The sequence below is a fragment of the Hibiscus syriacus genome, unplaced genomic scaffold (assembly GCF_006381635.1).
Source record: "Hibiscus syriacus cultivar Baekdansim isolate YM2019G1 unplaced genomic scaffold, ASM638163v2 tig00001644_pilon, whole genome shotgun sequence".
Classification (NCBI taxonomy): Eukaryota; Viridiplantae; Streptophyta; class Magnoliopsida; order Malvales; family Malvaceae; genus Hibiscus; species Hibiscus syriacus.
Genome location: NW_024061878.1, coordinates 6051188 through 6065022, shown reverse-complemented (window position 1 = coordinate 6065022; position 13835 = coordinate 6051188). Strand labels below are relative to the sequence as shown.

General features: G+C 33.6%; 1 protein-coding gene across 1 annotated transcript; it reads right to left on the bottom strand.

Moving 5' to 3' along the window:
- Positions 1-10714: 10714 nt before the first annotated feature.
- LOC120129627 (putative phospholipid:diacylglycerol acyltransferase 2) lies at positions 10715-13383 on the bottom strand. The gene is made up of 6 exons (XM_039147094.1): positions 12923-13383; positions 12613-12835; positions 12137-12420; positions 11681-12020; positions 11305-11570; positions 10715-11198 (listed from the first exon to the last, which is right to left on the bottom strand). The coding sequence occupies exons 1-6, from the start codon at positions 13381-13383 to the stop codon at positions 10715-10717; spliced, it is 2058 nt and encodes a 685-aa protein (XP_039003025.1).
- Between the last annotated feature and the right edge of the window lie 452 nt (positions 13384-13835).

Sequence of the window (13835 nt, the reverse complement as noted above, 5' to 3'; positions counted from 1 at the left end):
AGTGTGCTTCTTGCAGTTTTAGATTTTAGAGGTATTATTGGCAATGCCGTAAATTACATTCATATATTATTATTTCAACGATAATTCATTTTATACTAACCGTTTTACATTTATTACTTCATCTTTTCCTTAAAATGTTTTATCCAAATGATGTGATGAGACATATAAGTAACATTTTGAAGAAAAAAGTAACATTTTGGTCATTTATGTTATTAGTTCGTTACATTTTGATCATTGAGATATTATTCGATGAATGTGATATATAAGTAAAGACATACAAGTAAAAATGATAGAATTTTAATATGATACTTGAATTTTAGATATAATATTAATTTATTTTAAATTTTAGATAAAATATTAATTTAATTCTTAAATTTTAGATAAAATATATTTGACCTTTAATTGTAACACCCAAATTCGATCCAAATGAAGTCGGTGGGTTTGGATATTACACGGAACCATTGAAGTGGCTAACCCAAATTTTTTTTTTAAAACGTTCAATTCATAAATTCAAGCATCCATTGGAGTAATGAAATAAACAAAATAGTTAAGTTTACAAAACAAGAAGCTCCCAAAATATTATCAAAAAAGTTACTACTCGATTTATACAAATTCCAAATGTTGAGTTACGAGCTTAGTGCACATAAATAACTCTACAATACTTGTAACACCCCCAACCCGTATCCGACTCGAATACGAGTCCGAGATGTCACATCATCTTTTCAAATCATTTTCTTATATCAAATAGAGAAATATTCAAACTCAATTTAAAACATACTAAATAATTTACATATAATTACTCAAAACGTTTACAAAACTGTTCAGAGCTTATACAATCTACTCTTTTAAATACATGTCAACTAGATTTTATATAAAATACATATTATACATTTCTCTTATGATCTAACCTTCAGTAAGGAGAAACTGACATGTCTTGCTCCTCTTCGATCCATAAACTCGTCGAAACCTACGTGTGAAACATTCACACACTAAGTTGATGACTTAGTGAGACATTTAAAAACATATAAGGTAACTTTAATTACTAACAATGCATGAACATATCTATCATATCATGCAACTACGTACGTTCTTTTCATGTAACAAATACATACATATGTATATACTATCATTATCATCATTCACATTCTTAATATTATCAATATTACTTTCCATTCATTCATTTACTCATGTAATATTCTTAGCATTTATGCACATCATATCATATATTTCACAAATCAAAACACATAGCATCACATACAGTTAATTTAAATTAACCCTTTTATTTGCCCATGGTACATTTGTTAGAACTAAAGATATGAGAGTACATTGAGGTTGTGCACATATGTTGTGACCACAGCTCATATAAATTCCCACTAGGGGCACATAGAATTTGTCCTAAAGGACCGCATAGAATTGTCCCGATGGACCACATATAACACATATATCCCGAAGGACCACTCCTTAAGAACCATATATTCCAATGGACCAAATAAGTGTAACAAAGTATAACATATATGTTCCAAAGGATTACATATATGTCCCGAAGGACCACGTAGAACCCTTGACTCTTGGCATGCCAACTATACCCCTAGTTCTCGTATCACATAATATGGGCATTATCCTTTTATGTTTGTCACATGTCCACTTATTCATGTCACATAAGCATATAATTTCATAGCTTCTTTCATATAACTCATAGCATATATGTTCATATCATATAGATTGCAATGTAAGCAAGATATATTAGCATATACATATAATCACATAGCTTGCATTATTATTACAATATCGTACATATTCGTATAATCACTGATGTCTATGTCTCCCAGCTTATATATTATTCTCATATTATCATATAGGTCAATGTTAATTATCTTATTTCTTTTCTCGATTAATCATATAATCTTATTATACTAGTTCACCTAAATTATCACACAATTATATACTTTCCTAGTTCGTAATCATATTGTTTATCCCACCTTTTTACATACCTACATATATCATATTTTGTTCTCTTAGGTCCACATAATTCACGTAACATATATCACTTATATCACATCCTTCATATACTCGTTTAATCTATGTACTTAGTTAGTTCAGTTCACATAATCTATAACCTTCTCATAAGGCTTCATAGATCTTTACCATCTAACTCATATATCATAGTTCTATTTAAGCACCTAAATTTTCTAATATAATTGATCTCAGTCTTTATTTAATCACGTAAGTCCATTATATCATTTTATATAGATTTAAATTCCTATAACTTATACCTTGTTATCATATATATATATACATATATATTCACCTGTCACATGTTCCCCTAATTCACTTGGTTGATAACATATAGCCTATGTCCCTTTTATCTTGTTATTTCCTAAGTCCTTGTTATTTGCATAGTTCATGATCATACAAGTTTTATAACACTGTCACGTCATCATATAAATCATATCACATAACAAAGCACGTAACATATAATCATATCACATACAAACTATTACCAACTATACTTATTTTCATGCATTCATAAACTTAAAATAGAGAATTTGACTCTTCGCACCTGTCACATGTTCCCCTAATTCACTTGGTTGATAACATATAGCCTATGTCCCTTTTATCTTGTTATTCCTAAGTCCTTGTTATTTGCTAGTTCATGATCATACAAGTTTATAACACTGTCACGTCATCATATAAATCATATCACATAACAAAGCACGTAACATATAATCATATCACATACAAACTATTACCAACTATACTTATTTTCATGCATCAAAACTTAAAATAGAGAATTTGACTCTTCGCAAGTCTAATTTCCATATAATCATATACTATAATACTATGCACTCACCTTAGCCTCACTAGTCCAAGACATACACTTATCTTTTCTTGCTTGATCTTATCTTGTTGACTCATCAAAGGCTCGCTTCGATCGAATATTTCCCAATGGCTCTCACGTAGGAGGAAGGAAGAAGAAGAAGAGAACTCTAGAAGCTAACTTTGTCTTCCTTCCTTTTCCACGTGGCTCACTTCCTTAAAAAGGGAAAATAAAAATCTTTCTTTTCCAAATTACCATTTTACCCTTTAATTTATTTAATAATTACCAACAATCCTCCACAAAATATTACCAATTTAATCCCTAAACTTTTTAATCTTTCAAATAAGACCTTAAAGTTTCAAAATTTCCATTTTAGTCACTAGCCCCGATTTTGGGATATTACAAATCTCCCATCCTTTAATAAAATTCATCCTCGAATTTTCACTGCATAAATCGATAAGTACATTGCCTACACATATCCTCTAATATTCTCAAAACGTTTCTCTTTCCTGTTCACCGCTATTAGACTTACCTTTTTATTTACTCAATTCTTCATCTACATTCGTTCTTATAGATCTATAAAATTACTCATCATATATACAAAAATTCCAATTCTTACCATTCATGATCATGATTAATTGATTCTTTTTATCCTTTCCTATTTGCTTTGTACCATAAACCCAATCTTTCTCCTGTTATCATTAAAAAATAACATACTTTTTCCTTGCCAACTTGATCAAAAGAATATAATCATTCGATTAGATTTTAAACTTACTTAAAAACATATAATTAAATTCTTATTTCTCTGATAACGTCCATTGATCGAAAAGCACAACCTTAAATCTTTATCGAATATGATAAACATATACTTTACGGAATCAAACAATCTTTTCACATCACCTTGCTCACTTTTCTTACTTATATATCTAACTTATAACCTACACTTTCATATAACCTATGTCATACTTAATCTTTTAATTCACTTTTTCATTTAATTTCCTTATCACTGATTATTAATCTTTATTACATCTTCATAACTCTTATAATTCATATGAATTGCCCAAAATCTTGTTCTTATACAAAATCCTTATTCTACTTACAATATGCATATTCTACTACTATCCTTAGCTTCCTTTGGATACACAAATCCTTATCTCATTCACTACATCACATTTACATGATCAAGATACATAACCAACCATATCCAAATCTACACCATACTTGGTTAGCTTAACCTGACACCATCTTCTAATACTTTAACTCTAACGCACTTACAATCATATAACTTTGCTAGTTAGTATCAGTACTTCCAATCTCGAGCGTAACTTTCATTGAGCCATTCATATACATTATTCCATTCGGTCTTAACTCAACAATAATTTACTTAACTTATTAAACCCACATCATTTCTCCTACACTATGGAATTTCCTTTGCTCAAACTCAATATTCCAACTTCCTTTATCTTATAACTGATTACTGATGTACCCATTCTTAAACTCTTTAGAACAATATCTACATCACTTGATCCATTTTAGATACTTCTTCTTCTTCTTCAATTTATATAATTCCTTACATTACTTGCAATTCAATTCACCACTTTCATATTTGATTATCTTAACCTGATAGTATCTTCTAATCTTATAACCCCAATACATTTTTCATCACATAATCTTGTTAGCCAACGCTAACTCTTTCCATATAGAATGCAATCCCTTATCATATCCACACTCTTGCTTATACACAGTACTATCCCTTTGTTTCAAATTCATAACTTTGGTTTCATTTATCTTATAAACTTGTCGCTGATGAACTTATTCTTGAACTCTTCTACAAATTCTAACCACATCATTTGATCTTTTAACGTTCTTATGGTAACACTTGTTCACCATATTCTATCTTATCCATGAAATAACGAAACTACTCCTTATTACTTTTTCGATTCAAAACAGTAGAAATCCTCTAATGCTATTATAACATGATTTCAGCTTCTGAAATCAACCTTTGATCTTAAGAGGCACTTCCTGAGGTGTCTGCTCCTCCTCCTGCCTGGCCAGAGAAAGTGAATTGCTATCACCATCAGGTTCACCTCTCATTTTTCTTTGAAAACTCTCATTATCAGACTTATATTATAACGAATCAATCTAATTCTATTAGCAAGACAATACACTCCTTACACTATCATATCATAATTTTTTCAATTTATGTTGGCATGTACACATTTTAAAACTCTTTTACATTCGGTTTAAGCCTAAAATCGGTCAAACCTTAGCTCTGATACCATTAAATGTAACACCCTAACCTGTATCCGACCCGAATATGAGTCTGAGATGTCACATCATCTTTTCAAATCATTTTCTTATATCAAATAGAGAAATATTCAAACTCAATTTAAAACATACTAAATAATTTACATATAATTACTCAAAACGTTTACAAAACTGTTCAGAGCTTATACAATTTACTCTTTTAAATACATGCCAACTAGATTTTATATAATAAAATACATATTATTCATTTCTCTTCTGATCTGACCTTTGATAAGGAAAAACTTACATGTCTTGCTCCTCTTCGATCCATAAACTCGTCGAAACCTACATGTGAAACATTTACAAGCTAAGCCGGTGACTTAGTGAGACATTTAAAAACATATAAGGTAACTTTAATTATTAACAATGCATGAACATATATCTATCATATCATGCAAATAAGTATGTCCTTTTCATGTAACATATACATACATATGTTACATATGTATATATACTATCATTATCATCAATCACATTCTTAATATTATCAATATTACTTTCTATTCATTCATTTACTCATGTAATCTTATTCTTAGCATTTATGCACATCATATCATATATTTCACAAATCAAAACACATAACATCACATACAGTTAATTTAAATTAACCCTTTTATTTTACAATAGTACATTTGTGAGAACTAAAGATATGCGAGTACATTGAGGTTGTGCACATATGCTGTCACCATAGCTCATATAAATTCCCACTAGGGGTACATAGAATTTGTCCCGAATGACCATATAGAATTGTCCCGAATGACCGCATAGAATTGTCCCGAAGGACTACATATAACACATGTGTCCCGAAGGACCACTCCTTAAGAACCATATACATATTCCAATGGACCAAATAAGTGTACCAAAGTACCACATATATATTCCAAATGATTACATGTATGTCCCAAAGGACCACGTAGAACCCTCGACTCTTGGCATGCCAACTATACCCCTAGCTCTCGTATCACATAACATGGGCATTATCCTTTTATGTTTGTCACATGTCCACTTATTCATGTCACATAAGCATATAATCTCATAGTTTCTTTCATATAACTCATATCATATATGTTCATATCACATAGCTTGCAATGTAAGAAAAATATATTATCATATACATATAATCACATAGCTTGCATCATATCACTTATACAATATTCTCTTAGGCTCGCATATCAATTCATATACTTAAGCAGATACTCCTATACACATTTTAATATATTCTGCATATTATTACAATATCGTACATATTCATATAATCACTGATGTCTATGTCTCCTAGCTTATATACTATTCTCATATTATCATATAGGTCAATGTTAATTATCTTATTTCTCTTCTCGGTTAATCATATAATCTTATTATACTAGTTCACCTAAATTATCACACAATTATATACTTGCCTAGTTCATAATCATATTGTTTATCCCACCTTTTTACATATCTACATAGACCATATTTTGTTCTCTTAGGTCCACATAAATCACGTAACATATATAACTTATATCACATCCTTAATATACTCGTTTAATCTATGTACTTAGTTCAATTCACATCATCTATAACCTTCTCATATGGCTTCATAGATATTTACCATCTAACTCATATATCATAGTTATATTTAAGCACCTAAATTTTCTAATATAATTTATCTCAATCTTTATTTAATCAAGTTAGTCCATTATATCATTTCATATAGATTTAAATCCCTATAACTTATACCTTGTTATCATATATATATATTCACTTGTCACATGTTCCCCTAATTCACTTGGTTGATAACATATAGCTTATGTCCCTTTTATCTTGTTATTTTCTATGTCCTTGTTATTTACATAGTTCATGATCATACAAGTTTTAGCATAATGTCACGTCATCATATAAATCATATCACATAACAAAACACGTAACAATACATATTCACATACTAGCTATTACCAACTATACTTATTTTCATGCATTCATAAACTTAAAATATAGAATTAGACTCTTCGCAAGTCTAATTTCTATATAATCATATACTATAATACTATGCACTCACCTTAGCCTCACTTTTCTAAGACATACGCTTATATTTTCTTGCTCGATCTTATCTCGTTGACTCATCAGAGGCTTGCTTCCGATCGATATCTTTCTCAATGGATCTCACGTAGGAGGAAGGAAGAAGAAGAAGAGAACTCTGGAAACTAACTTTGTCTTTCTTCATTTTCCCTGTGGCTCACTCCCTTAAAAAGGGAAAATAAAAAATCTTTCATTGCCAAATGACCATTTTACCCTTTACTTTATTTAATAATTACCAACAATCCTCCACAAAATATTACGAATTTAGTCCCTGAACTTTTTAATCTTTTAAAATCATACCTCAAAGTTTCAAAGTTTCAAAGTTTCCATTTTAGTCACTATCCCCGATTTTGGGATATTACAATACTATATGCATCTATTAGCTATGAATGCTAACAAGTTAGATCATGCTGCAACGAAATGAATCAAGCATAGATCATACCAAAGTATCGATCACAAACACAACGTATGAGTACACGTACGTGTCATGGCCTTGCCATCGCTTCATGAAAGTGCCTCAGCATTGGTACGAAAGTGCGATTGCACTAATACTAAAGTGCCTTAGCACTGATGGGACAAAATTCAGATATCCCTATTCTTAATCACAAATTGAACATGCAAACGTTCAAGTGACTCGGGTGTCCTCTTCATTTTTCGAGTGTCAAATAAAGGCTAGTCTTATGCCACATTAATTTTCGTTCTCGTTATAACGATTATTATTGATGTTCTCGCTTGTAGTCTTATTAGAGAAGTCTCGGTGCCTCTTTAACCATTTTTTCGTGCTCTTGAAACTAATTGAGTTTTCTACCCAAACCAGGACGAGGGTATCGATATTGGGCCTGGCAATATTAATATTGGTCTTGATGTATCGATAGTGCCCCGAGTACCGATACCAAAATCAACTTTGATGTTTGGAAAATTTGCTCGGTATCGATACTCTTGCTGAAAGTATCGATACTGCCCCAAGTATCGATACAAAAAATGACTTTGATGTTTTAAAATTATTCCTAGTATCGATACTTCTATTGGGAGTATCGATGCTCTACCCCTGATATTAATACTCCCATAAGTATCGATACCAAAAATAGCTATTGGAATTTGTAAAGTGTCAACCGTATCGATACTTCCCTTTCCAGTATCGATACTCACCCTGAAGTACCGATACCCAATGAATGAGTAGCAATACTACTACCATAGAACTCCTTTCTTACAATTATACAAAGAGCAGTTTTGGTATTGTTCCTCCAATACTAATATCCCTATCCAGAAATGACTTGTTTAGGCACAAAAAGGATTTCCAAGCACCCCTCACAATCCCCTCTAGGACTCTTGAATGTTTATTAAGTTCATGGGAGTTTATAGCATCATTATAAGTCATTCCAACACAACATGAACATCAAATAACATATTTTCCTCAAAAATCATAGTGACCCATATTTGCACCCATAGACAAAACAAGCAAGCATAACACAACCTAATAGTATACATGCAATATGGGTGAGTTATTTATATGTTGCATCAACACCAACTGATTGGAAATAGCTCTCATGATCACCCAAGTACCAGCTTTTCCTTGTTCTTGGCTTGTCAACTTTCACCTAACTCTCTTACAAACCAAAAGCAGATAAGATGATTACTAACATATTTCAAGACTTCTTTAAATGAGTAGAAACGTGATTTTAAACACTTATGAATATATTAGGAACACTCATAAGCCCTAAAATCAAAACCTCTCTAAAACTCTCATTTTGGTCACCATAACCAAAGCTTGAATAGTGAGCTAAAAAACAAACTTCTAGAGAAGGGGACTGTGGTTCTTACCTTCACAAATCTGGGTTTAAGATGCTAGAAAATAAAGCTTTCACCTTTGGGAGTTTTGGAGAGAAAGGACGAAGAAAAGATGATAAAGAATAAGACAAAGAGGAAACCTATCTTCCCGACGGGATATATGCACAATTAAGTGGATCAACTTTTTTTTTCAAATTATGGGTAAATTACTCCTTTGGTCCCTCCTTATTTTGACTCTAATTTAAAAATACTCTTTTTTAATACATTGTGGGCTTCACCACAAGCTCAATTCTCTCTATTCTTGACACATTGTTTAAGTTAAGCTTGTCTAAGCATTCCAAGGCCAACCATATACCCGAAATTACTAACCCTAAAATTACTAATCCAGATTTCAGGGTGTTACATAAATTCAATCAAAGTTCCTATTATTACCGATTGCTTATCAATATCATTGATCATTGTCAACGACCGTTTGACCTCAAAACTTTCAGTTCACTCATTTTTTACTTCATGAATACAAATCTACTATCTATTTCACCCGAAAAATGTATCCAATTTCACAAATATAGTCCAGAACATTTCAAATTCTTTCAAAAATAAATCATGATAAACGGTTTATCATTATAATTAAAAATAAAGAAAACAAAAATTTAAATTTATATCACAACAGATTTATATTATTATAATAATAATTTATTATATATAAAATTTAATAAATTGTATATTACATATAATTTGTCATTATTTTTTCCAGTATTTTGTGTGCTTTAACAGAATAGTCGAGTTGTACATTCTTTATCTTTCGAACCAATTAAACAATGCTTTTTGAGGTACATAACCATAAACCCTAATAATGCATTTACACTATTCCTAAAATTAATAGGGAAATATAATATTTGAGTGTCATTCTTGGCCAAAAGGATAAAGATGTCATTTTTTTCATTGTGTGGCTGAATTGGATTATTACATGCTAATCATATAACTTAGGAGACAAATGGACAATCACAGGTTCCAATTAGAACCAGTTGTTTTGCCATTCATAATTCAAGTAATAAAACCAAATGAAAATGAGAAACCAAACAACACACCTTTGCATGAACCAAATGATCACCTTTGCACGAACCTAGCGATCTCGGTGGTAAATAATCACCTTTTTACGAATCAAGCGATTTCCGAGGTCTCGAGTTCAAGTATTGAGTGGTAAATAATCACCTTTTTACGAATCAAGCGATTTTAGAGGTCTCGAGTTCAAGTATTGGGAATGTCAGGGACGTGAACGTTCAATGTCAAATGGTTGAGAGTTATATTTAAACGTTTAATGTCAAATGGTTGAGAGTTATATTTGAACAGATACTATCTAATATTTAACCCATATTAATAAAAAAAAATCAACTTTGGTTTTTACCTTGTTTTGTATTGTGTGCCCTTTCATTTACTCAAATATCGGGCACTTTTCATTTTCTTTTGTCTGTATATTTGAAACTGGTCATCCTTTCTTTAAAGCACAAACTCTCTGATTAGGAGGCCTGCTGGTCATGCAAAACTGCCCTCCTCTGTCTTCAATTTAATTATGGGTTAAAGTAACAGCCAGGTCCCTTTATTATAGGGACCAGTTCAAATTAGTCCCTTTAATATTTAATAAGAGCTGCTGAGTTTGACACACTTCAGTTCCCAAAGCCAAGGGGAACATGAAAACATTCATCAACTGCACAACATTCATTACATGAAAATTACAACCACCTTTCATAGGGGAAGGTTGATTCCCTTGGACATTCTTAAGATGTCCGAGTGAATCCGATCGCCTCCTATCTCATCTCCAGTGGCTCCTGCTGCAATGCGCAATATGTCCTCGATCAGAGCCGAATTTCCCATGATGTCGACATGTGACCCGCTCTCTGTGCCCCTCCCTTCGAGTAGACTAGTCGTTGGCTTGTGCCGGTACTCCTTGATGTATGTAGCAATACCTGATGGATTGAACCTTGTTCTTCCTCTCCAACCTTTCGCACACATGAATCCGGCACTTAGAACCGGTACACTTTCGTCCCCATCGGCGAAGTATACTCCACCTCTCAGGCAGCTATTTTCTTCTCCATTGACTGAACTATCGATCTTGTATGGAATGCTTTTGCACCTACTGCTGGGTGATAACTTGTACACATATGACCTTTCGGTCGGAAGTCCGACACCGTACAAGCAGTATATCTCCATGTCCGGAGCATCCGGTAACCTGAAAAACAAGATAATACATATGCTCTTAGAATCAACCAGTTACATATGCATGCAACTATGAAATCTGTTCAAACTTAAAGACCTGCAAGTCTAATTATGCTTACTTTGTTTCTAGTGGATTAGACCAGTATTTGTAATGGTTGTATTTAGGGTCATCAAGATTGTCTGCTATTCCATGAGAAAAGTGAGCTTCGGCTCGTCTCATCATTTTTGGCGCCACAAGCCGAAGAAGATCAAGAAGAGTTGTACTTGTGTATGCTTTATGTGCTGCAACATTTTGGATGCTCTGCCTGTTCATCTCATCATATTCAGTCCATACGTCTCCACACGAGATGTTGAGATTTAGGGAAGCACTCGTTCGAGAAAATTCCTGATAATTGAAAATAATTATCATTGCCACCATGATCAGGATCTTCATTCAAACATTGCAGCTTTTCTTTTATTAAATATGTACATGTGTCTATATATATATATATATACCTTTGAATCAACAGTGGGAAGCTGTGAAGAATGTAATACTGAGGCAGCCTTGCCGAAAGAAATTATTCTTCCATACTTGGCGAGAGCTTTCACTCGGAAACCTCGCTTTATGTCACTGTTATTGACATTATTGTCACTTAGAGAGGTATGAGAGTGGCTTTTCTTGGAGAAGTCACAAACATGACCTTCTTTGGGAGACCAATCCATGCTCCCCCAGATGGTGTCTCCACCTTTCGGCATCAATGATACTATGGAGTCCCACGTCCGAGACATCCGCATGACATGTTCAAATGTTTGAAGCCCTAAAATCTCCGAATCAAAAATTCCGGGTGCCATAGCTCTGCAACAAATATGGTATGTGTTTTGAGCTAATCATGCCAATCTATGTTTCATCTTTAGCATTACTTCTAGGTCTTGCTGTTATTCGGTACCAAATTATGAGTTTGAGAAGCTAACCTGAGATAAGAAGCATCTTTTCCTTCAGCAGAGAACAAACTACTAACAGCCTTTGGAACACCGAGAAATGCCGGACCGATGTTCATGATCGACTTGATGTGCTTAGCACACCAACGCGGACCACCACCGCCCCCCATAGGAGGAGGTTTTTCAACCCATTTAAGGAAGTGAAGAAAATAGATAACCCCCATGGAATGGGGCAACACTACCACTTTCTTATAGCCGTTGGTTATATACATTAGCTCAATTCTAGTCTTCAGCTTAGTAAGTGCATGGTCTCGAATCTGCTTTTCGCGAATAGAAAAATATCAGTAAACACTCGATCTAATACGTTACCTATGGTTTGTTCTTCTATTACAGATATATACTAAAAACTTGCATTATTTCTGTCAACTTCTAAGCCTAAAGGAGCAGTATTTTCTTGACATGAAATTGTGCATTTTGGCAATGGAGAAGCAAAGGGTTAGCCATTATACCTCTGTATTCTGGAAAGATAGCCTCCAGTCATAAGCAGCCATATGCAAATTCTTCCCTTCATAGCCAATTTTTGCCAAATTTTCAATGAGAACAGCCCACACGAAGTATCCGGGAGCGAAATAGTCGGCTGCAACCATCCCCGGCACGGCACGAAGTCGGATTCCTGGTTGATCAAGGCCAGTTTCATAGTGCAAAGACAAGTGCTCCAACAAACACAGAGGTCTAAACATCAATAATTTCAATCACAATTCAATCTCACAAATCAATTAGCCAATGATAGAAGTATAAAACACTTGAGTTTTAAAGTACCTTTTGAATAGCTCAGTGAAACTACCACCCCAAAGGCGTTTACGAAACAGACCATCGGCACAAGGCCTGCCTTCCCAAAGCTCGAGTCCACCAGTGACAATGCCAGGGACTAAAACCACAGGATGAAGAGCCGTCAAGCCTTCACGTTTAAGCCTGTCTCCTGGTCCAGGCAATTCAGGGACCCTAAGCAATGTAACCGGCCAGCAGTGGAACAACAACAAAAGGAGCCACCAAGTGGTGCAAAGGCACCCAATTATCCAACAACAAGAATCTATGCACCTCCATTCCTTGGCCCGCTTTCTTTTGTTGATCCCCAAGGCTAAATTATTAACATCTTCTTCCTTCTTGTTAAGCTTTTGATCAATCTTGGTTGACTGATCCAATGATTCAAACCCCACTGAAGAACACTTAACCGCTTGCTCTACATAGTATAGCTTCCTAAACCGGAGAATGGATGCCATTTCCGACAATAAGAATGTAAAAATCACCGACAAGAAGAACAAAAACGACCCATCAAAGGGAGAAACATGAAAACGTTACAACAAACAATGCACGAACAAGAACATCCTCTTACTAATATATAAAGGTAACAATTGTGGTTCAGCTTCGAAAAGAGTAACCGTTACGGAAAGAGGACAAGAACACTTGTTGAAGAAGATGAAGAAATTCCCTAAGAGACAACGCAAAGAGATAAATCGACTTGTTTTTCTTACAATTTTTTCCTTTTTTGAGGATATGGGTTGAGATTCTGTGAAAGTGAAGTTTGGTTTTTGGAAGTAAGCGTATTGAGGTGGATGAAAGCGGAGGGGGTGGTGGTGTATATAGGTGGAAGAAGGAAGAAATTGTAGTTATGGACTTTGATGACACTTGGCTAGGTCTTTACATGCATGACCTGATGGCCGTTCATCAGCTG

What these genes read in the sequence shown, in the direction of transcription:
- LOC120129627 (XM_039147094.1), bottom strand. Translation starts at nt 13,383, where the DNA reads ATGGCATCCATTCTCCGGTTTAGGAAGCTATACTATGTAGAGCAAGCG. An exon ending in TTCACTGAGCTATTCAAAAG is followed by an intron (nt 12,836 to 12,922) that starts GTACTTTAAAAC and finishes ATTGATGTTTAG; the next exon opens with ACCTCTGTGTTTGTTGGAGC. An exon ending in TTCCCACTGTTGATTCAAAG is followed by an intron (nt 11,571 to 11,680) that starts GTATATATATAT and finishes TTCAATTATCAG; the next exon opens with GAATTTTCTCGAACGAGTGC.